The sequence below is a fragment of the Falco biarmicus genome, chromosome 3, assembly GCF_023638135.1.
Source record: "Falco biarmicus isolate bFalBia1 chromosome 3, bFalBia1.pri, whole genome shotgun sequence".
Lineage (NCBI taxonomy): Eukaryota > Metazoa > Chordata > Aves > Falconiformes > Falconidae > Falco > Falco biarmicus.
In genome coordinates, this window is record NC_079290.1 from 43,517,921 (window position 1) to 43,544,557 (window position 26,637).

Sequence of the window (26,637 nt, forward strand, 5' to 3'; positions counted from 1 at the left end):
TTCTACCTCAAAGTCCTACAAATTGAGTGCTTTTAATTCCACAATGGGGAAATATGTATTAACTTATTTTAAAAGTGCACTGATACATTTGATTTAGAGGTACTTTTAAGTTATACGCCTGTGTTTCATCTTTTTAAAATTAATCTGCTAGTGATAGAAGCTTACCTTGTAAAAAAATAATTCTTAATTTCTGGGGCGGATAGTCTGATTTCTTTTGCTACTTCAGAAGTGTAACTGTAACATGAAATGGTTAGGCCCGTCATTTCTGCAAAGGATTTGTGATAATGTTCATGTAAATCTGGAGGAAAGCAAAGCATGACTTCCTGTAGTTCTTGGTATAGACACGTGAACTGAGGGGGAAAACCTATTTTAGTTTGAAATCTTTCTTTGACTATTCTCATAGGCAGAATTGGAATATATTCAGGATGTGATGTTAGATAAATTAAATTTTCACTTGTTCTCTCATTGGAATTAATTATTTGACTACCTGATTGGTGCTTGTTATGAATAGTGTAACTCTTGCTGGCATTTGTTGCTGTTCAGTGATGTTTTCTATTCAGAGGTAGTAAGGCTTTTAAAGGATTGACCTCTTTAACTTTGGTTGGGGGGAGGAGGGTACCAGCAAGCAAACAAAGAATTGCTCATTGGATGTTTGAATCAGTGTGTTAAATTTATATTAGTTTCACAGTTGCTGGTGATCACTTTGTTTTCCTGAATATTATGTATGCTATACTGTACAAGGTAGCAACTATTTATAGACTTATTACTGTTGTATTTGTAAATGGACTGTAAAAAAGACCAGCCTGAAAGCTGAACAGTTGGATGCATCAGTGTGTAGAAACATTCATATCAGAGTAGATTCAATAATGAATATATTCAATAGAATTTTTTGAAATAAATGTGAAGTATTGCATTTCCCATACAGTATTGTGAGGGGTTTGTTTTTTTGTTTTTCTTGGTACACTTCAGCAGAGTAAGCTGTAAGGAATTCTCAGGTGTAACTTAATGGGAAGTTAAGCACAGTCATGAGAGGTTTTCCCTTTTACTTCGTTGGTTATTGTTCCAAACAGACTATATCTACTAATAAAATGTAACTTGGTAAGGTGTTTATTTTAGAAGGCCAAAAAATGTAAAGCTAAGAGTGTCTAGGACACCTCCCTCTGTTTAGCTGTGCTGGTTGTGGAGTTGTTTCCTTTAACCTTTTCAGGCTGTTCCAATGGGAATCCAATGGAAACTTGTTTGCATAAAATAAATAGAGATTCCTGTGTTATGGCAGTGTTTCCAGGTTCAATTAAAAAAATCAAATTTTAGGAGCACACAGAATAAACACCTAACTCTTAACTGTCTTCATCAGTGTTGATATAAACAAACAGTGTTGACTGTAATGACTCATCTGTCATACCCCATTCCCAAAATATACACTAAGCCACTCGGCAGTGGCTTATTTACTATGTTAAAATATAGATACAGATGCAGCATTGTAGAATTTTTCTTTTAAGACCTTGGAAGGGCTGATGTATCGCCTCTGTCAGCCACTTCTCTCTGCAGCTATGAGGAATTCTCAGAATTTCTTGTAAGTGCTTTTGCATAATCTTGATACTTTCTTGATTTCTGTTTGCTTTTCTGGTTTCTTTTTCTTGTTTTATATTGCCTGAAAGTTTTGATGCTGTGCATGGGGTAGAAAGAGGCTGGGGGGACACGGGACACTGACTGCTTGTGTTGGGGAGCATGCAGCTCTTAACTAAAACTGGAGCATTTTACCTTTCTTTAAAGGTCTTGATCACTTCAAATAGGAAACAGTGAAGGCAAGCTAGTGTAATGCAGGTGCCACACTCTTTTTAGGTAGTGGTTATTAGGTTGTATTCCTTTTGCTTTAATTTCAGCATATTCAGCTGACCTGTCATCTATTTCTCAAACAAATTTAATAGAACTTTAATTTGTGAAGCTAGTAATTCTTTCTGGAAATCCTGCTCTTCACAGCTTCATGGCTTTGACTTGGGTGGTTTACCTTGAGGTGGCTGCCATAATTCCTGCTCCCAGCTGTCCTCCGTGATCTCTGAGATTTCTGCCCTTGCTCCAGAAGGCTGCAGCTCACCAAGCAGCTGCTGCATTGTTACTGTGCCACACTGGAGTACTAGGGTAGCATAAAGTATGTGCGGTGTAACCCTAACACACAGGGATGTCAGCTATGGCATTTCAGCTGCCTCGTAAGTACTGGAGCTGTCCTTGCGGGTGTGAGCAGGAATCTGAGAGGGGTAGGAACAAAACGGTATGTCTCAAGGTAAGTTTTGTTACAGCCCTGATTCCTTCTCGGTTTTTGGTTGTAGCTGCAAATCTCCCTCTTGCATTCCTTCTTCCACTGTTCATTCGGTCTTCGGTTGAGTTTCTGCCTGCATGGCTTTTAAAAATACAAGCAATCCTGCTGACATAGAAGTATTCTGGAAAAAAAATTAGTTAAATACTCAGCCAACAGATGTTTTTCATGCTCGTGCATAAAATCAGATTTTGAAAGGAAACCTTCATGTTTGTTATATCTCTCTTCATTCTTTGGATTCACAGAAACTCTCAAAGAGGAAAAAAAATTGTTCCTGGAAGCCCACTGTCATTAAGATGCTGGACTTGAATGTATTCCCCTAAGGAAACAGAGGAGTTCTTTTCAGGCTGTCTAAAGTGGGTAAAGAAGAGACACTTAAGATAAAAAACATCCGCTTGCTACCACTTCTGCCTCTCCTAAGGAAATTTACCTATAAGCAAATGGTGTGATATGGTGGTTTCAAAACATTTTGTAACCACTTCAGTATTTTTTTTAAGGCCTGCATAAATTAAAACTTAATAAATTATTTTGCTTTAGGTGTTGAATTTTTGTTATCTTTCAGCTGCCATAATGATGATTGGCTCTGAGTTTGGACTTCTGTTGCTGTTTGAAGGAATTATGTAACAGTGTCCTTCTGTCTGATAGAAGTAATCTTAAATTTGAAGTGTCTTGTGCATTTTTTTAAGTTGCCTATGATGATAAACATGTCTTCTCTTTAAAATTAAATTTGTATCATTTCAGAGTCTTAGGGTTACAAAAACCTCGTGGAAGATTTCCCAAGCAAAATTATGTGAATATTATGTTGTGTGCTAGCACAATGAAGTGGGTGCATTTGGATTCTATTGATCTTTGCAGGTCAGATTAACTGAACAGTGAGTGTATAATGATGGTCCAGTATTTCTGGATGTTTTGGGACTAACTATACATACGCAGTAGGGATTAGTTTCACTATGCTAATAGCACATCATTTCCTAATGTGCTAATGTGCAGCCAGTTTGATGCTATTTCTTTTTATGCTTCTATATACATAGAAACTTTAGATGGATGCGTGGCATCTTTGAATTCCACTTTTTTCCCAAGCACATCTATTGTCTGAAATCTTGAAAATTGCAGTAGTTCTGTAGAATAATAATGTAGACAGCTCTTCTGCCTTTGTTTTGGCCAAATAGGAATTTCTGCTTTGTTTACTGCAACAAATTCCAGTCTTGTAGAAGTGGTATCTTTTTCCAGAATAAATCCAAACGTATTCTAAAAAAAATAAATCATTCATTGTAGAGATCTTGATTCTTAACAAAATATCCTCTGCTTCTAGAAGATCAAGGAGAAATTTCTTTAACTATTTAATGAAAATATTTTGCTTTCCGTGTGGGGGATTTCTTGTTTCATATGTATACAAGTAAATACCCTCATTTTACCTTTATCTTATTATAATTGCCTTTTTAATAGTTTGTCATGTGTATTTTTAGTATATTGCTTCTTCCTTTGGCTAATTATTCCTGTAGATAAGACATGTTGATAATTCCTGTTAAAAGCAAAGTAGTTAGTTGCACTTCTGTATTTCACTTGTACACAGTTTTTCTCATTTTCCTACTTAACATTCACAACATTGCGGGCATTTCAGGGGTAACAAGGATGCTTTTACTCTTATCTATGCTGTTAGACTAGGCACTAGTAATAAAAAAACCCAAAGCACAGAGAAATTTTCTGGATATCATTTATCCTATGAACCTTCTTGTTTTGTTATGTGCAGAATTCCACGTTAGTCTTCAGGTATTCTTCTGTGAACTTTTTATGTTCTTGACACTTTGAGCAAGTAAATTGTTGACCAAAACTTAGTTGTATGCTTACTGAAACTATTTCTAATTCATGTTACGTTTGGTAAATTTTGAAAGTTAAGACTGCCTTGAAAACTAAATATAATTCACAAAAGTATATCACCTCTTCTGTAAAAAAAACCAAAACAAACAAAAAAGCTGAACCTCTTATTTTTCTTTTAATTCAGCTGGTGAACTCATTCACACAGCTGTAGTAGCTATGGCTGATTTCCCAGTTAAAGATGAGTGAAAGGTAATGAAAGCTGCATTTTCCTTGGTGTAAACTGGTATTTTCATACACAGCTACTAATGCATTCACCTCCTCCTTTCCAAAATTTCCTCCATTTTTTTTCTTTTTATTAATTTATTTTATAAATAAATTCACCAGTTGCTTGTGCCTAACAGAAGAGTTCTACAATTTGCTGCCTCTGTATTGCCTGGAACAAGACAAGCCTCTTGCACTCTGCTTAGATGAATGCTTGAACACTTTATAAGTAATATATTGTCAGTGGTCTGAAAAATGTTATTTACAGGTAGTAATTGGGTTACTTTCCCTTGCATCTCTCTTAACATTTTCAGTTTGAAAAACTCAAAAGGAGTAATAACCACATGTATTTTGGTATGTTTTTACTGATAGAAAATACTAGACTCATTATTTGGGGAGCCCTGGGCCGCCTTGTTTTTTTGTGGTCTTACAAGCATGTCTCAGAAGATAACATACAGGTGAAGTGTGTCACTACAGATATAAGAGTGTTTTTAGATAAGTATCTCTAGAAAGATACCTTTTGTGTATTAAAAGTGTATTACTGAAGTTTTAGTCAGTATCTTTAGCTACTTTCTGACAAGCTGCCTGCTTCAGCATTACTAATTAGCAGGTTGGAAGGGAAAAGGAAAAAACACTCTCAATATATAAGTTGCTGGAAATTAAATAGCTATATTATTACTTTGTTATAAAATCAGTCTTCGTTCCTTGTGCTAAATACTTAGTTTTGATTCATATGAAAATCATTGTGTTTGAGGAGAGGAGTATACTACATTTGAAAGATTTCCATAATTAGAAACCAGAACATTTTCGCATCTTACATTTCACTTTTTTGTTAGTATTTGGGGAGGCAAACACTATTGCATTTGATCCTCAAAGGTTTGCCTAAATTTGTAAGTGCTAAAGGATTTTAAGTGAAAGCTTTTAGTCAGAGAGCTACTTAAATGAATACAAATACCTAATGAAGGAATACTGATCAGCTTTCAGTTGGTAAAATGCATAAGTATAAATCAACTAGCATGCTAAAAGATTCAGGTTGAAGCTAATTGCAGTACAAACCAGTTTGATAAAATTTTAATACTGAGTTTTGGTATTTTAATAGGCTCTTGTGTAATATTCAAACAGCTGAGCACAAGTAAGTAAATGCTAGTGGGAAAATATTCTATTATGTAATATTAAACCCATATTGTAACAAGCTTATTTGCTAAAAGCTACCATTTCTAGAAGTTGAATCTTTTTTGTATTATACAAAATGTTATCGTTTTATGTGTGTTACTGAAGAACAAATCAACTTTTAATGTTCTTGTTTCCTGTCACATTAAGGTGCATTTTTACCATACTGGTGTAGCAAGCTGTTCCTAATTTCATCTGAATGCTTATCACATGCTTCTGGCAACGTATGCTTAGGCAGGAGAGATTTTGACAAGAAAGCATGCAATTGCATGTTTAACAAGTCTTCAAACTTTGTTTTGAATTTCACCTTTAAAACAAAAAGCATTGAAGTAGGCCTATTGTTTGAATAATCCTCCTCCATTAAGTACATGAATCTTTACCCCTCCAGGCTATGTTCATTTGCATTTTATCTCTGCCACTCTTCCACACTTTTATTTCACTCTTGACCCTGTTTCTAGGAGATGTGCGAGTAAGAAGTCGGGCAGGATTTGAAACAGAGAGAAGAGGTTCTCATCCATACATTGATTTCCGTATTTTTCACTGTAAGTATTTAAAAGCAGATAATTAACAAATAAACAAAGGCTTCCAATAGTTTTAACTACTGAACCTCTAAAAATAAAATTAGCGGCTTACGTAGCAAGACCATTTTATATACTACTTAAGAAAATCTTTCATGGTACTTCATTACCAAAAACAGAAGAGTAAAAACTTCACTGCTAAATTTTTGTTTTTAAAAACATAGTTTGAGTATTGAATTTAGACCTGAATCCCTATGGTAATGAAGACTATCTTATGTACAGCTACTGATGTGTGCGCTGAGTTCTTGGCTGGCAGACACAAAGAGTTGAGAAAGAATACTTTACTGCTTTTATAAAGCAGCAAAAGAGCCTGGTGCAGGGTGATGTTTGAAGAGAATTACAGTATATGTCAATATTTTTGACCTCATAATAATCAATTAACATTACATCTACTCAAAATGTAGCTAGAACTTAAAATTTTTACACATAGACAAATCTTAAATAAAGAATAAAGTGTTATAAGAAAATGGCAAACTAATTTTTTTGATTACATGTTTTAGGAAACTTTTCTGAGAAATGTTACAGGAATATTTTTCGAACAATTTCACTTTTTTTTCTCTACATCTATATTGTTGTTACTAAATGTCAGTAGTTGTTGAATTATAAAAACTTCAATAACCATCAAACCAATATGCAGCAAGAGTGCAGGGGATTTAAGTCTTAATTAAATTATGCCAATAGTATTAGTGTATTAAGTGTCATAAAGTATCTATACCAACATTGTATCGGCACAATTCCAAGTATTCTGAATGCAATGGAGAGATTTAGAAAAGCTTATTTCATGGTAACAAGTGTGGTTGTTGTAATTACCTTATTAATAAAAATGAGTGGCAGAAACTGGTCTAATTCTGATCTTAACTGAAGTTATTGCTTTTAAAAGTAGATCGCTACTTAAATTTAAAACTATTAAACTCTTAGTTTCATTCAAAAGTTTGTATCATAGGTGAGAAAACAAAGTTTGAAGAGTATGCTATATTAATTCTTTTCAATAAAGATGGTAAGAATTCGATTTCAAGTACTGATAATTCTGTTGAGTGTAATAATCCTTTAGAAGCAGCATATGATTGATGAATTACATAACTGTGTCTTTTTGTTTGTATGTATGTGGCATTTCATGCTGATAACAGGAAGATATTAACAGAAGTATTAAAAAGAGCTACCTGTTAAAAGGCCGTCAACACGGTGTTACGGCTATTGTCAAATTAACTGTATTTTCTGTGGTATTCATCATGCTGTTCCTTTCCATCCTGATTGTGCATCAGGCAGATCTGGACTAATCGGGAAAAGGAGTTTCACACCCTTTATTCTTGCCACTACTTGTTCAGGCGCAGGCACCAACTTTTAGCAACATCAACTGTGGTGTCTGATGACAGAAAAGAATGTTGCTAGGAGGCCAAAAAAAAATTCTTTGGCTCTAACTTCCCTCTTGAGTCAGCTGCTGTGGCAGTTTTCAGAGTTGCCATATTATAGTCAGATTTTTTTCCACTTCAGGATTGTGGCCTGCTGCAGCGTTGCTCTTTGACTCTTTCAAAGTCAGTAAGGAATTCAGCTGCATCTCTCACTAGATCATCCATTAATTTACAGATTTATTTTTTTAAAAATCAGTAAAATGTTTTTCTTTTGCTCTGCAATGCTAATTGAGTCTTGATCAGTGTTTCCTTAATTGTTTTAAGCAAAAGACTTTTTAGTATCTTCCTGTCAGACTGTGGGTAGAGAGAAGTTGTGGGCATCAGGTTTGACCTCATTTTTAGGATATTTTCCCTGCCCTCCCCTGGTACCTCTAGAAGGACTTTTCAAGTAGAGCTACATGGCTGAAAAATATTCACCCATACGAGTGGAAGACAGCATGTGAGAGGAGCCAGCCGGCTCTTCTTTGCTTGGTGCAAAAACAAGACTAAAAAGGGTATTTTCTGCAGCTGAAGCAGACTAAACATCTGAATGTTGGCTCTTTTTTCTGCACCACAGCTACACACTGAGCATCAGTAATGCATGAATATGTGTCCTTCATGGTGTTTGTAAAGTTTCACTGTAACTTTCTCCTGCTATCCACTAACTTTACTCTGTGGTTCTAAATGTTTTGCAGTGATCATTGCTTAACTGTTTTGCAGATGACTTAGTGGTGTGGTGGGTTGACCCTGGCTGGATGTCAGGTGCCCACCAAAACTCTATTGCTCCCCTCAGCTGGACAGGGGAGAGAGAATGCAATGAAAGGCTTGTGGGTTGAGATAAGCATAGGCAGATCACTCTGCGATTACAGTCACGGGCAAAACGTACTGGTCTTGGGGAAAAAATAATTTATTAAATCAGAGTAGGGTAATAAAAAAATAGAAAAAAAATCCTAAAACACCTTCCCCCCACCCCTCTCTTTTTCCCAGGCACAACTTCACTCTTGATTTTCACTACTTCCTCCCCCCAAGCAGGGATGGGGGATGGAAAATGGGGGTTGTGGTCAGTTTATCGAACATTGTCTCTGCGGCTCTTTCTTCCCCAGGGGGAGGACTCCTCACACTCTCCCCCGGCTCCAGCATGGCATCCCTCCCCCAGGAGACAGTCCTCCCTGAACTTCTTCCATGTGAATCCTTCCTGTGGGCTGCAGCTCTTCACACGCTGCCCCAGTTGTGTCCCCCCCATGGGCACAGCCGGCTCCAGCGTGGGCCCAGCAAACCTGCTCCCGCCTGGGCTCCTCTGCACGGGGCCACAGGCCCTGCCAGGAGCTGCTCCAGCGCCGGCTGCCCGCGGGGCACAGCCTCCTCGGGGCATCGCCCTGCCCCGGCCTGGGGTCCCCGTGGGCTGCAGGTGGGGATCTGCTCCACCACGGCCCTCCACGGGCTGAGGGGCACAGCCTGCCTCGCCAGGGGCTTCACCACGGGCTTCACCATGGGCTGCCGGGGAAGCTCCAGGCCCCAGAGCAGAGGATCTCCTCTGCTTCTTTCTTCACTGACCTTGGTGTCTGCGGTGTTGTTGCTCTCACACATTCTTGCTCCTCTCTCCAGCTGCAATTGCTGTTTCCTTCGCCCCCCCTCCCCCCCGCTGCCTTAAATAAGTTGTCCCAGAGGTGCTACCACCATTGCTGATGGGCTTGGGCTTGGCCAGCAGTGGGTCCATCTTGGAGCCGGCTGGCATTGGCTCTGTCAGACGTAGGGGAAGCTTCTAGCAGCCTCTCACAGAAGCCACCCTCTGTAGCCCCTCAGCTATCAAAACCTGGCCATGCAAACCCAGTACAATGGGCTATCATTCATAGTGTTGAAGTATTCATGCCATTTTGTATTTTGCTTTGCTAACTTCTGTTGTTTAGCATTATTTTCTTTTTTTTTTTTCAACAATGTTTTGTGAAGAAGTTGAATATCTTTCAGGAAGTCCAGCTAATAATTTGCTGACTGCTGCTCTTTTACAATATTTTATTAATAGGCTCTCTACCCAGTATTTTATGGGTAGGTTTGAAGAGTACTGAATTTTAAATGCATTACTGTATCTTCAGGAGGCTACAGTTTTTTTGTTGTTGGGTTTTGTTTTTTTAATAATCACTTCTGTTTTATAATGCTATTATTACTTACAACTTCAACTAGTGTTACCAAAGTCAAGTTTATTAGTATTTGGTTCTTAAGACCACTTCTGTTTCTTGTTAAGGTTTTTAAGCTCAGTGTTTGCATCTTCATTCCAGAGTTCTGTAATTGGCACGTGAATATTCAAGTTTCTAAATTGTCTAGAAGTATTCTCAGTGGTAACTTCTTCCTAGGAAAATTGATCTTAAAATGATGGTTGGAAAAATTTACTGTTGTTGCTAGAGAACGTGGTATAAGAGTCATATCTGAGGATTACTAAATGCAAGATTTGACTGACGATCAAACTAAGTTTGGGGTATTTTCCTTCTGTTATTCCAGAAGTCACATTTTTATAGCTGATTGCAGGAACTAGCCAGGAGAAGTAGCTCAATAAATTTTTGTTTTGACAAGACTGCTTCCTGATGCATGGGGAAAGTCGAGATTGTGTTCTTCATGTTGGTTGGTAATTGGTTAATATTGGGACCAATGTACAAATCCATTAGTAGTTTTCCTGTTACTATGGTCTGTTGGTTATGTCCGTGTGGGACTATGGGCATAAACTCAAATTAGCAGCTCAAAGCTACCATTTCTGGAGAGGAGAGAGCAGCTGCAAAGCTTTCTTCCTCAGAAGTAACTTCTTATCTTAAATATAATGGTTTGGTTTTGTTCAGTGGATGTATGTAATTCATAGTTGCATGGTAAAAAAAAAAATTATTTCACTGAATTGAATAAAGAGCATGGGATCTACTTTTTGCTCCTTGGGTAACAAGGAAGGAGTTCGGCAGTTTACTGTCTGACAATCCAGCATGTACTGTTTGGTTTTCAGGGAAGTTATTGAAAAAGTGATCGCAGTGGTTGTAACTACTCTTGTTGCTGGTTTACAAATAGACTACAGTTAGTGTCATTACTTTTTAATTTTTTTTACATTACTGAAGACATGGATAGTAATTCAGTCTGCAGTGTTGGCAGAACACGTTGATAAAAACTAATGCAAAACAAAATCCTTGGTAGAAGAATTGGTAAATGACAATATAAAAATACTCCCTTTCTCCAAAATAGCAAAGCAATAATAAAATTTTTAGTTTTGTTTTCTTGCTATTGAGAAGTAGTTAATGTCTATTGTTTTTTATATGCATGTGTCTGTATGTGTGTATATATAAACACACGTATACACTTAAACTTTTATTATGTTTGTGAGGGTTTTCTGGCATGCTCAAACAAAATAATATATAATGTAACCCAATCACTGTTTCACCTGGTTAAAAAAAAGAAGAAAATATAAGAAGTTGGTGAATGTGCTCGGTGATGTGTATAGTATATTATAGTGAGGAAGTGAAGCCGAAGTGAATTAAGTGAAGCTGAAATGAATAATTAAGGTAACTGCAAAAATACTGGGAAGTGTCTTATGCAGATACAGCTTAAATTAATGCTTTCAAACTTCCTTTTTAGGAAACAGTTATTGCATGTAGTCTGGAAGAACCTGATAAAAACCAAATACTTCAGTTTTGTGGAGGGGAAACATTCTTTCTTCTTGCTTTTCCTGTTGTATCTGCACCAGAATAGATAAGATCTTGTTAAAAGGTTTTTGGGAGTCTCTTGTGTTAGTCTGAGCATGCTTCTGTGGAGAGATGGTGATCTTGCCAACATGCGTGGCTCTATTTTGTGTTTCATAGATAACTGAAATATGTCATGTCTGAGTTAAGATATCTTAGAAGAAAGGGCTTTTTGAGTTATTTTGTATGTTTCTGTAAACATTTAGTAATGACTCAATTTTGAATCAAAATGATGCTTGCATACACTAAAGTGCTTCACATAGGAGAGAAGATGATGTGATGGGAACTTCAAAACTTCATTGAGACTTAGATGGTTCTTTTCCTTAGTTGTATATGGAGGCTTTTTAGTAGGGAAAGGAAATAAAAGAAGAGTTCAAGTGACTTTTATAGGTGATGGATAAACCTAATTCTCTTCTTTTAAGAGTGCAAACAGGTAAGTAAGTTCCAGAGTTTCTTTGGTAAACATTCAGACTGTTTATGTGGAAATTGCAGTTCACAGAACATTTAAATGCTAATTTTGAGATGTGGCAAAGATATCAGCATCTACTATTAACAATGTTGTTTTGAACTTTCCATTTTTTTGCTCACAAATCATTGGAAAAAGTTTACTTTGGACAGTGAATTTAGACTTCCCTTGGGTAAGAGGCCAGAAGTCAAAGAAGAGAGAAGAGTTCAAATCCACATTGATTGCCTTAAACAGTTTTGGAAATCTTTGTGTAAAAGCACCTGATCACACTTTTAACAATGCTATCTAGAGGTTGCAATAAAATGAGCATAGTCCAGATGAAGCTGAATGCCCTTTTTTGTTTCAAGAAAATGAGGAATTACCTAGCTGAATCTGGTTAAGAGTAATTGTCTTGTTCAACAGTCTATTGTGAAGAAGGGCGAGTTTCACAATGAAGTCATGCAAGAAGATTTCTGTGTGGTCATAGGTTGAATGAAGTATTTGTTTCCCTGTGAAAATACCAGCACTGAAGAGTGAAAAGCTTGTACTCCAGAGATTTCTCTAAAAGCTGCCTCTCTGTGAAGGATGCATTCTGAAATTGTGACCTAGTTATTCACAATCCAGGTTATTCAAGTAAATAGTTTCCCTCAATGCGAGAGAAATTTTGACTTTGAGTGTGGAGTATGCAGTCACACAAGGGGAAGTCACAGAAAATGTCCTTTAGGACGTACAGCTTTGGCCAAAAGAAAACAGTGATTATAAACTTGAAGTGAAAAGTGAGCCTGAAGTGACTTTGGTTAAGGAAGATTTCAGGGTAAGAGCTTCCAACTGAGAATATAGGACAGATTTTCTTTTTTTTTTTTCTTTCTTATCCCCCCCCCCCCCCCCCCCCCCCCCCCCCTTTTGCTGTCTTAGATTGTTGTTTTACCTACAATTTCTTCTTTTCAAATCTCTGTAAAACAGCGTGTGTGCTCTGGAGCCTTGCACTGGTACAACTCACTCTATTGCTGAGGTAAGTTTGACCTTAGACACAGCCACATTGTAGGATAAAGTATGTGAGAATTCTTTTGTTTTCATCTCTGGTCCCAGTTTGACTTTTGTCCTAATAGTCATAAGTGATGTTAAGTCATAAGAGACTCTTAAGTGATATTCTTTTTCTGTCAACCATAATGTGTTACTTCTGAATTCTTTCATTTCTGGGGGTGAAAAATAGCCAAAATAGATTACTTAATGGTTCTTTTTTAGAACTGAAGATTTCTAGAACACCAGAGAATGGTGTTTTCTTGGAAGACTTCAAGAAAAGGATTTGGTGATGTTTTGGAATATATTATCTTTCTTTTGGGAAGAGAGCTGAACCATCATGTATTGTATAGTTGTTCTTCAGGAGCATCAGCAAATTAATTAACACAGTGTAACCCATTTTTCTAAAGGATATATGCATATTCTGATTATATAAGTGCACAAGCACAGGATGGCTGGGGTTATGATTCAGTGAACCGGTAGGGAAGGAATATACCTTGTATATACTGCTTCGTAGTCCTAAAATAACTGCAGAATGTTATGCAGTCCAGCACAGGAATGACATTGTTCAATTTACTTAATTTTATATCCTTCCTGAGATGTTTACAGAAGAGGAGCCAAAATTCAAGGGTTTTCCTTTAGGCACCTTTTCACAGTGTTTTCTGTGTACTTTTGCTGCTGTGTAATGGCTTAGTGCAACTGGAGAACTTGCATTTAATTCATGCTGAAGTAGCGTAATTCCTGCACTTTAAGTAATTTCTCTCAAGTTAGCTCTGCTTTGAGCAGAGAATTGGATCAAAGGACTTTTAGAACTCTCTTCTGTCCCTTTCAACCTGAATTATTCTACTGTTCTGTGGCCCTATGCTTCGCTAAGGCAGTATTTCAGTCTGTAAGATCCTTCAGGAGTTATCTTTGGTGCTAGTGATGCCTAGCAGCTGCCCTCCCTCCATCAGAGAGGATCTGCTGAATACTGGAGTTTTTCTTGAGAGCTGTGATACGGTTGGACTCAATGACCTTAAAGGTCTTTTCCAACCTAAATGATTCTATGGTTCTACCAGAGTTCCTTGAAACTTAACAATTTTTTCTGATTCCAGTCAGTCAGAAGACGCTTTCAAAGCCATGTTTAACTGATCCTTAATCCACATAATATTTTCTGGTGATCATTATTTGGAAAAAAAATTATGAATGTCTATGTAAATACATGTACATGATACATTAAAAACAGTCTGGCTTGATTTTTTTTTTTCTTTCTTTTAAGCAAAAGGCAGGCTAGAGTGTCTTACAGTGATGCTACACAGGGCTTCAGAATGGTTCTAAAGAAGCCAGGAAGTATAATGAGGTGATTTAGACACCAGTAGTCTTCATATGTAATTTTAAAATCCTTGCTAAATTTGTATCTTCCAAAGGAAATCATAGCTTTATAGATAGCTTTATGTATATAAATGTCTTAAAAGTACTTTAGAATGCAAATCATGAGTGGGAAGTTTAGGAAGCTAAATAACAGGACTTAAAACATTTTTTTTTTTTAAATCTACATGGATCTAATCAGTTTCTTAATGGTTTAATGGGAATAGATGTGACATTGGAATGCTTATGGGTCCCTCTAGTGGTGTGAAATCCTAGACAATACTTAACAATTACTCACAAATAGAAAATCATTTGTGTTCTGGCAGGCCTTAGAAATACAATTATAATTGGCTTGTGAAATTGAATTTTCTTTCAAACTTATTTACAGGTAGTGAAAAACTTCAGATATTGTCAGGTTTGGTGATAGTATCTGTTACGTAAAAATTATTAATGTGTAGTTGGGTTTAATATGGAAGAATTGTGAGAGATAAATTCCAAGAAATAAGAGGTTTCCATGATTTTTTTAGGAAAAAAACTCGTCTGGTGGCCCTACACACCTTACATTTCAGCTTTCATGTTCAAACATAAGAAAGATCCATCCTCTCAAATATTTTTTTAAAATTCCTTTTTGTTAGTGGCAGTGATACCTGAGATCCTTAGTTAAGCTCTTTCTATTAGTAATAGTAAAATTCAATTATTTTTATCATGATGATTTCCTGTTTACCTTCTGGGCCCGCAGCAGGGAAGAAATGGAGGTATAGCTCCTATGCTGGATAGCCTTGTTTCGACCAGGACTCTATCAGAGGGTGTGAGTCGTCGTCTTTTGCATTAAAATAAAGTTGAAGCATTTTGCTAGGATATAAAGTTTCTATTAATAAAAAAATAAACCAAACCATAATTAAGTTGTCATTCTTCCTTTTGTTGCCTGTCCTTACTGTATGGAAGATGCAAAAATTCTGTGAATAAATACATCAGTATATTATGATTTTGTAAGTGATTGTCACTGGTCTCTTCTGTACTTACTTTGTGGTTTTATTTCAGTATGAGAAAAATATTTAATATCACTGTGAAATATGATAAATTATTTTTTTTAGATTTTCATGAAGTACAACACAAGATTGGGAGTGGGAAGAGAGATTAAAATAAGTGTCTTGGAATACAGATGAAATCTGTTGCATGAAGGCAACTTGCTTTATTTTCTTGGTGTATGTGCATAACACTAGCAAAATAACTGATGTTACTAAACAGAATTATTCCTTTTTTCTTTTAGAGAAAGGCATTTTTTATTATACCAGCATCTCACATAAGATGCTTAGAAACAAGAATATGATCATTTTAATGAAAAAATAACTTGGAAGTAATAAATATCTTGGGTGATATTTGAAGTTAAAGTAGGGCATGAAGAGTTAAGAAGGGAAGAAGAATGTCATAGAGCTGCTGTTGATTAGGCACAAAGGTCTATAATTTGAGTCTTCTGGTTCCTTGCATCGAAGGTACTTCTGAATGCTGTAGATTCCTTCTTAACATGCCCAGCATACTGATTTTGCTTTCGTTCTGTTTCAGTTCTCAAGGCTGTAAATGACACATACATTTATTTTCTCATTCTAATTTGTCCTTAAACTGTCCTTATCACTTAAGAGCAAATGGTCACTGTTGGTTATTAGAACAGCATTTAGGACACTGAAAGCTCCAAATCAAATGAAGGACATCTGGGCTGGGAGGAGGAATGGTTTTGCAGCATGCTTTTTCTTGAGCAAATGTGATGTTCTTTTTGCTCTTCACCTTGTTCTTTCCATCATAAGTACGTTATTGAACCTTACTTTGGTAGGGTGTCTGAAATTAGTATCTCATTTTGTGACTCATGACAGAAGAGGGTAGGCTGACATTCTCATATTAATCATGCATTATAAAGGGAATGAGTTTTCCTCTTGTTCCAGGAGGGAGAAACCAGGTTTCCATTGCACAACTATGTCTTTCAGTTTACCAGTCCTTCCCATGAACTTGTCTTTGCTTGTCTGCCAGAACCATAAAGCAGTTTATTTTTGTATCCTTCATAATAATTTATCTGTGGGGAAAAGTAAACTGCAAGCATGGGTGCTATCAGTGCTCCTGAAGCTGAAGAACCTATCTTTTTGGTGTCGTCCCCCGCTCCCCCCCTCCCCTGCCACCGAAAGCTAGCAATTTTCTTTTTTAGCCTCCCTTTTAAATTAATTACCTGTCAAACCTCCACATCTGACTCACCTATTCTGAATTGTCCTGTAGCAAATCTTTAGCTGTTAAAGAGAGAGAACAATTTACTTTTTGGGTTGCTGGAGTCCCCCTGAATTAGGTGTTCTGGAACTGTAGAGGGCTGGTAGGGCTCCAGATCTCTTTTCTCATTTGGAAGTGATTCTTACCATTGCAGATCCAAATGATAAGACATTTGGTCAAGCTGTTATTACCTAACCTGGGCTATACAGGTGCAATAAATGATAGTTCAAGGGGAAGTGCAATGCCCTGCCCCTGGGGAGGAACCAGCACCGGCTGGGGGCTGACCAGCTGGAAAGCAGCTTGGCTGAAAAGGCCCTGGGGGTCCTGGCAGACGCGAAGTTCAACATTAGCCAGCAACATACCCTTGCAGCCAAGGTGGTGAATGGCATCCTGGGTCGCATTAGGAGAAGGGCTGCCAGCAGGTGAGGGAGGTGATCCTGCTCCTCTGCTCAGCACTGGTGAGGCCACACCTCGAGTGCTGTGTCCAGCTCCGGGCTCCCCAGTACACAAGAGAGATGGGCATACTGGAGAGAGTCCAATAAAGGGTCAGGAAGATAATTAAAGGGCTGATGAGGAAAGGCTGAGAGAGCTGGGACTGTTCAGCCAGCAGGTAAGAAGGCTCAGATCTTATCTATATGTGTAAATTCCTGAAGGGAGGGAACGAAGAGGATGGAGCCAGTCTCCAGTGCAGGACCAGAGGCGACCGGCACAAACTGAAACACAGGTTGTTCCCCGTGAACATCAGGGAACACTTTTTCACTGTGAGGGTGACTGAGCGGTGGCATCAGTTGCCCAGTGGAGTTGTGGAGTCTCTGTCCCTGGAGGTATTCAGAAATCACCTGGACATGGTCCTGGGCCGTGTGGTCTAGATGGCCCTGCCTGAGTAGAGGAGTTGGACCACATGACCTCCAGAGATCCTTCCCTGCCTCAGCTGTTGTGTGATTCTGTAATAGCAGCATTGCTACAAAGAAGGCTGAAATGAAGTGGGTTTTGTTGTTTGTTTGAATTACGTGAGCTGGATCAGTGATCTTTTCTTTTTTTTTCTTCTTTCTTTTTAAATGAGGGAGAAAAAGTAGGATTGATGTGTAAGAGTAGCAGTTTATGAACTATACAAATGGATGATAATTTATAGAGAATTTAAAAATATTTTTAAGATTAATGTCTCAATAGCATATTGCAGAGTAATGACTGTTCAGCTTCACAGAAAACTGAGTAATTCATTTGCCTCTGTACCCACATTATCATCAGAAAAAAATACTGAAGCAAAAATATATGCACCACCCCCCCGCAAATGACTTATGAACGCAAATATAGGTGGAACGCAGGCCTATGCTGCTGAATTATTGCATAGCTGTTCTGTAGTGCCTTTTGCTGACAGAAACTTGTTTTCCTTGTATTACCTATGTGATACTGTTCTGTCAAAGATGTGGCATCTGTGACAGCAAAAAAGTAGGTTTTTGTTAACTATAGATCTGTAAAAGAGTACTTATGATCAAGAAAATTATCTGTACTTCCAGAAGAGTGCTGGTTTCTCCTACTTAATGTTTCGTTTCATTGAGATTTAGTGGAGTTCCTGGATTTTGTATGTGACCGTGGACATTTTATTATTTCCAACCTGATGACTTCTGTTCTGAAATTTGGGGTTTAAGGAACTAAATGAAGATTGGGGAGGGGGGAAAACTTAGCTGAAGCCCATGCCCTGGAGTAGCTTTGTGGCGTCCCGCTTCTCTGTTCCACAGGCTGGCAGTACTCGGACTGTAACCCCATGTTAATGTGGTTAGAAATATTGGTAGAGTAGTGCAGTATGACAGAATCTATTTATTTGCCTGCTGTACATGTGAATGTTGCTTTATAAGCAGCCTTTATCATATGTAGTACAACTGCTTGCGTAACTGGGGCACATGGGTACCAGTGTCTTCAGAGGAAGTGCCCTTGGCCTTCATTGTGATGGCTTGAAGAAGGATTTTTCATGTGAAGTTGTCTGTGTTAGACCTTTGATGGGAACTTCAGTGTCTTGATGGAGTATTTCAGGCATGTCCGAAAGAATGTTCAGGTTTTGTCAATTTAACGTCTGTTAGCGCAGACTGTTGATGTGAAATGCTGCTGCATTTGATTAGATACTGTATGTTCGTGCCTTTGTCAATTCTGTTCAGAGGAGTTTCATTAATGTAGATTGGAAATTATATATTAACAAGTTACTTTAGAACAGAAAATACGTTGAAACTTCTGCAGGGAGAAGAGTTTATATGGACAAAGATTTATCTTACGTAGATAACTGCTTTCACTAGAAGTCACTGAGGTTTTTAACTGAGGTTGTTAAGGCCACACCTTCCCCTGTACAGTATTTTAGACTGACTTTAAGAACTTACTTCACCAGTTTCTAGTGTGCCTTGTTCTTGGGAGGGCATAAGGTCTATACTACAGAGTTGGACTCATGTTGGTTTTGAGGATCTATGTTTTTGGAGAAGAGCATGTTTGCATTGACTTGCTTACTTATCTTTCTTTCTTTTTCTCTTTTTTTTTTAAACTGAAGTAATTTTGGGCATAATAAGGGAATATGAAGATTTTTGACTGTTCATTGGTTATATAAAACTGCTGAAAAGAACCTAAAGGCTAAGTTTGGCTTTATATATTTCAGAATTGAATTACCAGGCCCGTTGCAAAGAAACTGTAGCTATGTATAGTTTGATCTTTAGGTTTCTAAGACACTTTAATCATATCAAGTGGAATTGAATATAAGCTAGCATCAGTCATTTGAATAAACCAGGTAACCTAAGAAGAGTAAAGCAAAAGTATTTGGATTAATCTTTGAAAACAGATTAAATCTATTTTCTGTATTGTTTGCACTGTACTGGGAAAGGGAATTACATATGCTGTGAAAATAAACGTGGTGCTTGTTTGGCACAGGAGAGGCTCTGAGCATAATTATCTGCAAAAGCACCAAAATCACTTGTTTCAAAACTTTGCCAGTAAAGTTAGGAGAATTTCTGAGCTTTAAAGTATATGTAAAGGCTACTTGTGTACTCAAAACCTACTTGTAATTGCTGTATCAACACACAATTATTAATATTCTCTTGCTGGCATACATATCTTATGTGATTTGCTAGGGACATGGATTTGATGTGTGCACATGAGAGCAGTTTTCCAAAAAGAAATTGTTTGCAGTACTGTGTGTGTGTTTACACAATTTCCATAATATTTTTGTCCTTTCAATAACAGAGTTCCTTAAAAAGATAAGTCTCAGCTGTGATTTAAATATTTGTTTTTCTTTACAGGGTACTTACAAGGAAAACTTTCTTTTCTAAGCCATGTCTCTTTACTTACTCTTAATAAAAATATGGGGTTTTTTGGAGAAACATTTGATACGCAAAAAAATTGCGTTGCCCTTGTTGTACCAGACTTTCTTGAACAGTTTTCTTTTCGGTAAAGGTTTTTTAGAGAGAGTGTTTATTTTCTTGTTTTTTGTAGCAAATTCTGAAATCGAGGTGTCTGTGTCTGCGAGAAATGTGAGAAGGTTGCTTAGTTTCCAGCGATACCTGAGATCTTCCCGGTTTTTCCGTGGTATCACTGTTCCAAATTCTTCAAACATTTTAGATGATGATTATAATGGACAAGCAAAGGTTGGTTGCTTGATTTTTGTTTAAGTATGTTTTTAAAAAATGTTTGCTAATATATAACTATCTCATGTTAAAAGTGCAAACAAATACAAATTTTAAGCACATATTCTTTATATATATGTATGTGTTTTTCCCTGTGTGTACATATATGTATTTGTCTTAATAAGTTCAGCCAAAATTACATGGTTTCTAACAGACTCCTTTACTACCCACAAGTTTACTGGAATGATTTTTAGAGCTTATGTGGCTGGTGTAGGTTCTTTAATAACTAATGAATACAAGATGCACTTTTCATAACTGAAGATAACAAGGAAAGGAAAATGTATCTAAGAAATGTAATGGAACAATTTGGACAACTGGGTCTACACACCACAACCCCTGCTTCATTTCTTTTCATTTTTAGTCTAACCTCACTACTGAAAATGGGGAAGAGTGAGTACCTACCAAGTGAAAACTCAATAATATGCAGTAAATGGATTTATCAGAATATTATTATACCAAACCAACTTTTTCTCTGGTAGGCAATCCTAGAAGAGAAAAGGGCGATAGCTATAATACGCCTGTGCTGCAGTAAAGCAGGGAGAGCAAGTGCTGGAATGATGGGCAGTTCTAAGGGAACAGTTAGTTGGATGAAAGGCTAGTGTACTGGGGACGGAGGGTGCATGGTGCTGAAGAGGGGAGTGAGCAGACAAAGATTATTTAGGTTATTCAAGATCCCAAAGGCGCTGTTGTCTCACTGATTGCATGTAGTGCTTTTTGTTTGTTATCTTGATGCAGAAGAGGAATACACTTGTAATACAATGATTGTGTCCATGCTGAACATGATCAGGCTGCGCTGTAGGAAGAATCTGATAACCTGGAGGATGGATTTTAAAAATGTACATGTAATTTAATAGTAAAAAGACCTTCTTAATGCTCTTGTTTGTTCTGGTAGTGGAGTTTTAGTGGCTGGTAAAGAAAAGCTAGAATATGTAATTGGATCACAAAACAGCTCTACCAACCTAATGAGAATAGGAGAAGGCAAGTATTTGCTGTAAAATGTGCTGGACAGGTCTTTGTGATAGTGGTAGGGGAGGCAAAGATTGTGACTGCTGAACTCTGTTGAGGCCTCCAGTGCTGTTTGCTGTTCTTGTTTATCCCTGTTGCTGGAAGAACAGTTCACGTGGAGCAGCTGTGAAGAAGTGCAAATTCAGGTAGAAAGTCAAAAGTTTCTTAAAAAAAGCTCATATGTCTAGTAAAGCATCTAGATACTATTTCTCCTATAAACAACAGGGGAAAGAGAGAAAACAAGATGAAAGACTACACAGAGATTAATTTACTAGCTCATTGCAAAAGTTAAAAGTGGAAGAAGTCTGAATACAGAGTCATTCTGTCATACTGTTTCTGGTTTTAACCTAATTGTTTTAAATTATGTCTTAGTTCTTTTAAGAAATTGACTAAAGGATGAAAGGAAAATCTGCAACCAGTTCTGTCAAGGCACTTATCATTTTTTCCAGTTTTTTAATTTGTAACATGTATTAAAGTTTTCAGTTATCAGACAAATTTAATTATTCTTTTAATACTGTTTTTGTCTGTAGAAATCCTAAGACTTTCATCTGTCTCTGAAATCTTAAATAGTCCTCTGGGCTACAGGAAAATAGGCGCATACTGAGAAAAAATTGACAGCTTTTGTGTTTCCTTTCAGTGTATGCTGGAGAAGGTTGGAAACTGGAATTTTGATATTTTTCTTTTTGATAGACTGACAAATGGTGAGTTTACTTTTGATATTTTGTGTTTGATCTCTTTGCATAACTTAACTATTGCATTTATGTTGCGGTATGTGATTGCTTGTTCACTAAAAAGCACAAGTTTCCTCAGGTAGTACTTTTGATTTAATAGTCTTTAATCGAAGTTCTAGTTTGCCTGATCACTCTGTTAAAATGCCATTACTGTCAGTACTGATAATAATAATTGATTTGTAGAAGAGGCCATTCTTGTACTTTGTAGGTTGCTATTCTCTCTCAGTAATTTGAAGAAGTAATTGGATAGAAATTACCAAATAATTTTGCTAACAGTCTTTTTTTTTTTTTTTTTTTAAATTATGGAGTGCTGGTAATTTATGTTGTGTCTAAATGGTCATTTATGTTGAACAAGTATTTTTCTGATAAATTTAATATTAGATAAAACAGTTCTGTTACTTCATAGTGCAATAAGAAGGCATGTTGGTATGAATGCATTATAATTACGACATAGAATAGAATACCTAGAGAGTTAGAAGTTGAGCAGACAGAAGCTGCCATATGCATAGCTTCTACAAAACACAAAAAGGAAGGGAATACTGTGGTTAGTTTTGTGCACCCATTACAAACAGGTAACTACATAAGTAGTTGATTAAAAAAAAAAAGTATAGTTTAAGTTAGGGACAGGCAGTTAGAAAAAAGATGTGTAAATGTGCTGGAAAGGAGGAGGGAGGGCTGCTGCAGTGGGCAGAGTGAAGTTTCATATTATAATCACAGGAATGGAAGCTGAGTTTTGAATAGAATGGAAAGAGGAGGTGAGTCAGTCCAGCATCATGGTGACATTTGTGCCAGTGTGGAAAGTGAACAGAGGGCAGCACTTGCAGGTTTTACATCAGTCAAATGGAGTTGGTAGCAGAGATGCAGTTGGAGTGTTTAAAGTTGGCAGAAAGAGAAATGAAGTTCAGAAAGGAAAATGTGATGTCAAAAGATAATTTTCTCCTGTTTTGTTGAAGAGATGCTTGGCTTAATCTAGTGTAAAAGTAGTATCCTCAGAGTTTGATTTAATAGAGAAAATGGATAGAAAAAATGAAAACAATGAGGATTTTTAAAGAGAACATTTATATAGCTAATTATAAACTTTGGATTAGATAACTGAATTGAGAAAAAACTATGTGTGCAAAGTTAACTTCTTTGTAAGCATAGTTTATTTTGGATTAGTTTATCAGATTGGAGTAATCTGAAATAATCTTTTTATAAGAGGCCTTATCTACCTCTTAAATATGCTTTTTTCAAATAAATTTTAGATAATACCAGAACAGCTTCTATTGTGGTAGCCTTCCTATACCAGCTGATTTGCTGGTATTTTGTCATTTTGGGAGGACATTTTGAACAGGCAGTTTAGCTCTTGGAAATTTGTAAGGGGAAAATGCTGTACATAAAATACTCTGCTTGATGAGCTGCCCTGGACAAGCCTGTAAGAAACAAATTACTCAGTAAATGTTGTTCAAAGAATTGTGTATCTTATTGTGAGGAAGTGGCATGTACATGTAAATATGTTAACCCTAGTAATAAGCTAGATTTAGCAGAAATTTTTGTCCTTTTGTACTTCAGTTTCTGTCTGTGCTAGGTTCTTTAATTCCTGCTAAATGAAGATTGTCAGTCAGTGTATGGAAAGTTATCTGCCAGTACCTATTGTTTGCAGAGCAAGTAACAGGCAAGCTGTTTCAAGTAAACATTTGCAGAGTATTTCTGCCTCTTAGTTGTTTTACCACTGCAAGAGATTATAATATTATAGCTATAAGTAGGTGAAGTATATTGTAAGCTTGTAACAGTATACATTTTCTAGAAAAACTTCAAGCTTTTTCTTTGCATTCTGGGTGAAATAAGGAGTAGTTTAGCAAAATACATGAAAATGAGAGCATACATACAATGTATGCTAATTGATAGTGTTGGTTAGCTTTTTTCTTCACCTGATTGTTTTTGTGTTTGGTTTTAAGCTGTATGTCTGTCTGTGATATGTTCCACCATGATATTTATAAAATTGAATGCCATTGTAACAGGTTTGCATGTTGTGAAACCTGTTCCTTTTTTAATGTTCAGTAACATTTTCCTCCTATCAGTTGACAGTGGACAATTGGTGAATGCATTATAATTATGCAAAACCACTGGTGATTACTAGCGGAGATAGCTAATGAATCTTGTCGTGCAGTAAGATTTAAATATTTATCATAAATTGGTGTAGTGAAATTTGCTTGTATTATTTTTGTGACCAATTTGTTTGAAATAATAGATTTCTTATGAAAGTGTCACTGATTTTATGGCTTCCAATGAATTAGTATTTTCATCTTATTTTTAGGAAACAGTCTAGTCAGCTTAACCTTTCATCTGTTTAATCTTCATGGACTAATTGAACACTTCCAGTTAGATACGATGAAACTTCGTAGATTTTTGGGTAAATACAGCTTTTTATTATGATGAATATTGCTGTTTATCCGCATTTTTATACCTTAACTGAAGTGCTGGTTAGAGTTTAGCAATAAGGTTTGAAGAGTACTGATGCAGTCAAGATTGTGCAGTGATTTAAATTATACTGATTGAAAAAATCTCTCAAAGTTTCTATGAATATGGAAATCTCCATGTTAAATCCAAGCAAGTATTAACAAGTTTAGTATTTTTGTAGCAGATGATGTATTGTATTTATTAAATCTAAATAATCGGGAATATATGTGAGACTGCATGACATTTTTATTGGGAAAGGCTAGACAGCTCTTTTCTTTGTTTTGATTTTCAGTTCTGTTTTATTCTTAATTTCTGAAGTTCATGATATAGTTTCCTGTGTTGAACATGCCAGCTTGACCATATTTAATGGTGTCAATTTGATGCTATCCCTTGCTTGCTCAAACTCTCCTACAAATAAGCACTGTACTGTGGACGTATAGACAGAGTGCACAGCAATTTTGCTTGAATGTTTGGGCCCATGGCACTGGAATGCTTCAACAGAAAGAGCTGTAAATATGATGCATAATATTCAAACCAAATGGTACTTACACTTAACAGCTGAAAGAGCTGTCTTTCTGCATCCCTGTACTGTAGGCACAGATGCTGGTGTGAGATTTCCTTCCTTTGGTTCTTGTGTGACAGAACCTTTAATTTTGTGGACTGGGAAGCTTTTTTTTTTTTTTTTTAACTGAGCAGGAGCAACAAGTTTCTAGTTCCTGTTACCAGGCTGTCACAGTTTCAGAGGAAACAATTTTGTGGTTACAAAGCTTGCCATTTAACAGGAGAAATCGCATTTGGAAGGCCTTTCTCCCCTTTCAAATAGAGGAATGTTTTTGTTTTCATCATTTAGTTCTCCTTCAGCTTTAAAAAATTTCAGTTCTGTCTTGCATTTCGTGTTGTTTTAAAGTGGTCTCAATTCTTTCCAGTTTCAAAGAGGTAGATTGGCTGACCTTGCTGATACCTGATGCATTGGAATGTGAAGCAAATAATTACAGAAATCTGGTCTTTGGCTACTCAAGCTGTAACTGAGTGTTTTGTCTTTCCCTTCATGCTTATTTCCTGGTTAGTTGAGATTTAGCACATGGCAGTACTTGAAATGAATGAAAGACCAGTTACGAATGACTGAATTAGTTAATCAATTATCAAAAGATAATGGTACTCTTAACTACATGTGGCTACTCAAAGACATAAGTCACTAAAGTTAGATTAGACCTGGAAGAAGGCAAAATTTTATTTTGGCTTTGCAATTCACCACCCTTTCCCTTTTCATTAATGCCTTACTAGCAGTGAGAAGAACATTTCTTAGCTCTGTCCTAGCCCGTCTGTCCAATCAAGGAACCTTTCTTCCAAATACAGCTTCTTAGCATAAACCAAATTAATTCTTTTCTTTTGCTACCTCTTATACCCTAATCCAAAGTAATCTGAAGATCAAATTCCAGAAAACTAGGAAAGCTCAAGTGGTCCATAGTGCCACACAAAATTCACTTTTTTGAGAACTTACTGGAATATTTTTAAGGAGAGAAATCTCATTTTAGCCATTTATTTTTGTGTGTGTGTATATATATATATATATATATATATATAAAATCTCACATATGTGTGTGTGTATATATATATATATGTTTGTTTATACACATACAGAGTCTTCCTGTGATTTCCAAAGGTTACTTGGAGATCTGTCTCTTCCTACTGTGTGTTTTCAATTCCTTATTCCAGACCTGAACAGGGAGAGAGAAGATACTAAACAGTGCGTTCCTGGAAACATGGGGTTGTTCCATTCTGGTTCTGGCAGAGTGATCAAAATATTTCCTGGGTCTGCTTTATTAAAATAAATAAATCAAGAAAATTCCAGACTTCAGGTAGCTGGACCAGCCTACGAAGCCACAAAAAAATTGAGTAAGCCAAGGAAATCCTCGTTCATGCACTGGATGTGAGGAATAGGTGAAAGGGAGTTCTACTGCAGGTTCATAGAGCCCAAAGATGCTTATTTTCATTATTTTCCACATGAGATGTCAGCTGTGCATTGAGAACTATTTAGATTCCATGATGGTTACAGTATTTTAACTTTTCATGCACCACAGCTCTTCACAAATGCCATGGCAGTTATGCTGTAGCATTACAGTCACAGTTGCCTGGTGGAGGGTACTGGATTGTAAACTGAGTAGAAAAAGAGGTTGTGAGTATAGTTGTTTGAATGGGATTGACAGACTGTAGTCAGCCAGGAAAATGCTCTTTTGAGGTTTGCTTGAAAGAGCTGATGTGTCATGTCAGGCAAAACTTTAGAATATAGTTTGATTGCTGTGCTTCAGATCTTCTCCCCCTACATCTTTTTTAACATTATAGTTCTTTCACTCTACATACTTGAGCTAATGTTGATGCCCTTTAAAGTATTCTACCTATAATGTTTAGACAACCAGGAAGATGGAGGAGAGCAAGGAAGAAGTTAAATAGGGAAAATTAAATCTAGGAGTGGTTAGTCAGACCATCATCTAAATGAGATTCTTT

General features: G+C 36.8%; 1 protein-coding gene across 3 annotated transcripts in view; it reads left to right on the forward strand.

Moving 5' to 3' along the window:
* The window catches only part of PDE7A (phosphodiesterase 7A), a 78,440-nt gene that overhangs the window by 42,373 nt on the left and 9,430 nt on the right, over nucleotides 1–26,637 (forward strand). The window contains exons 3-6 of one of the 3 annotated variants that reach the window (XM_056330337.1): nucleotides 6,022–6,105; nucleotides 19,767–19,918; nucleotides 21,600–21,663; nucleotides 23,990–24,085. In XM_056330337.1, the coding sequence (XP_056186312.1) occupies nucleotides 6,022–6,105; nucleotides 19,767–19,918; nucleotides 21,600–21,663; nucleotides 23,990–24,085 (396 nt within the window). The remainder of the gene's footprint in view (nucleotides 1–6,021; nucleotides 6,106–19,766; nucleotides 19,919–21,599; nucleotides 21,664–23,989; nucleotides 24,086–26,637) is intronic. The other 2 variants (XM_056330339.1, XM_056330338.1) reach the window with 2 other exon arrangements.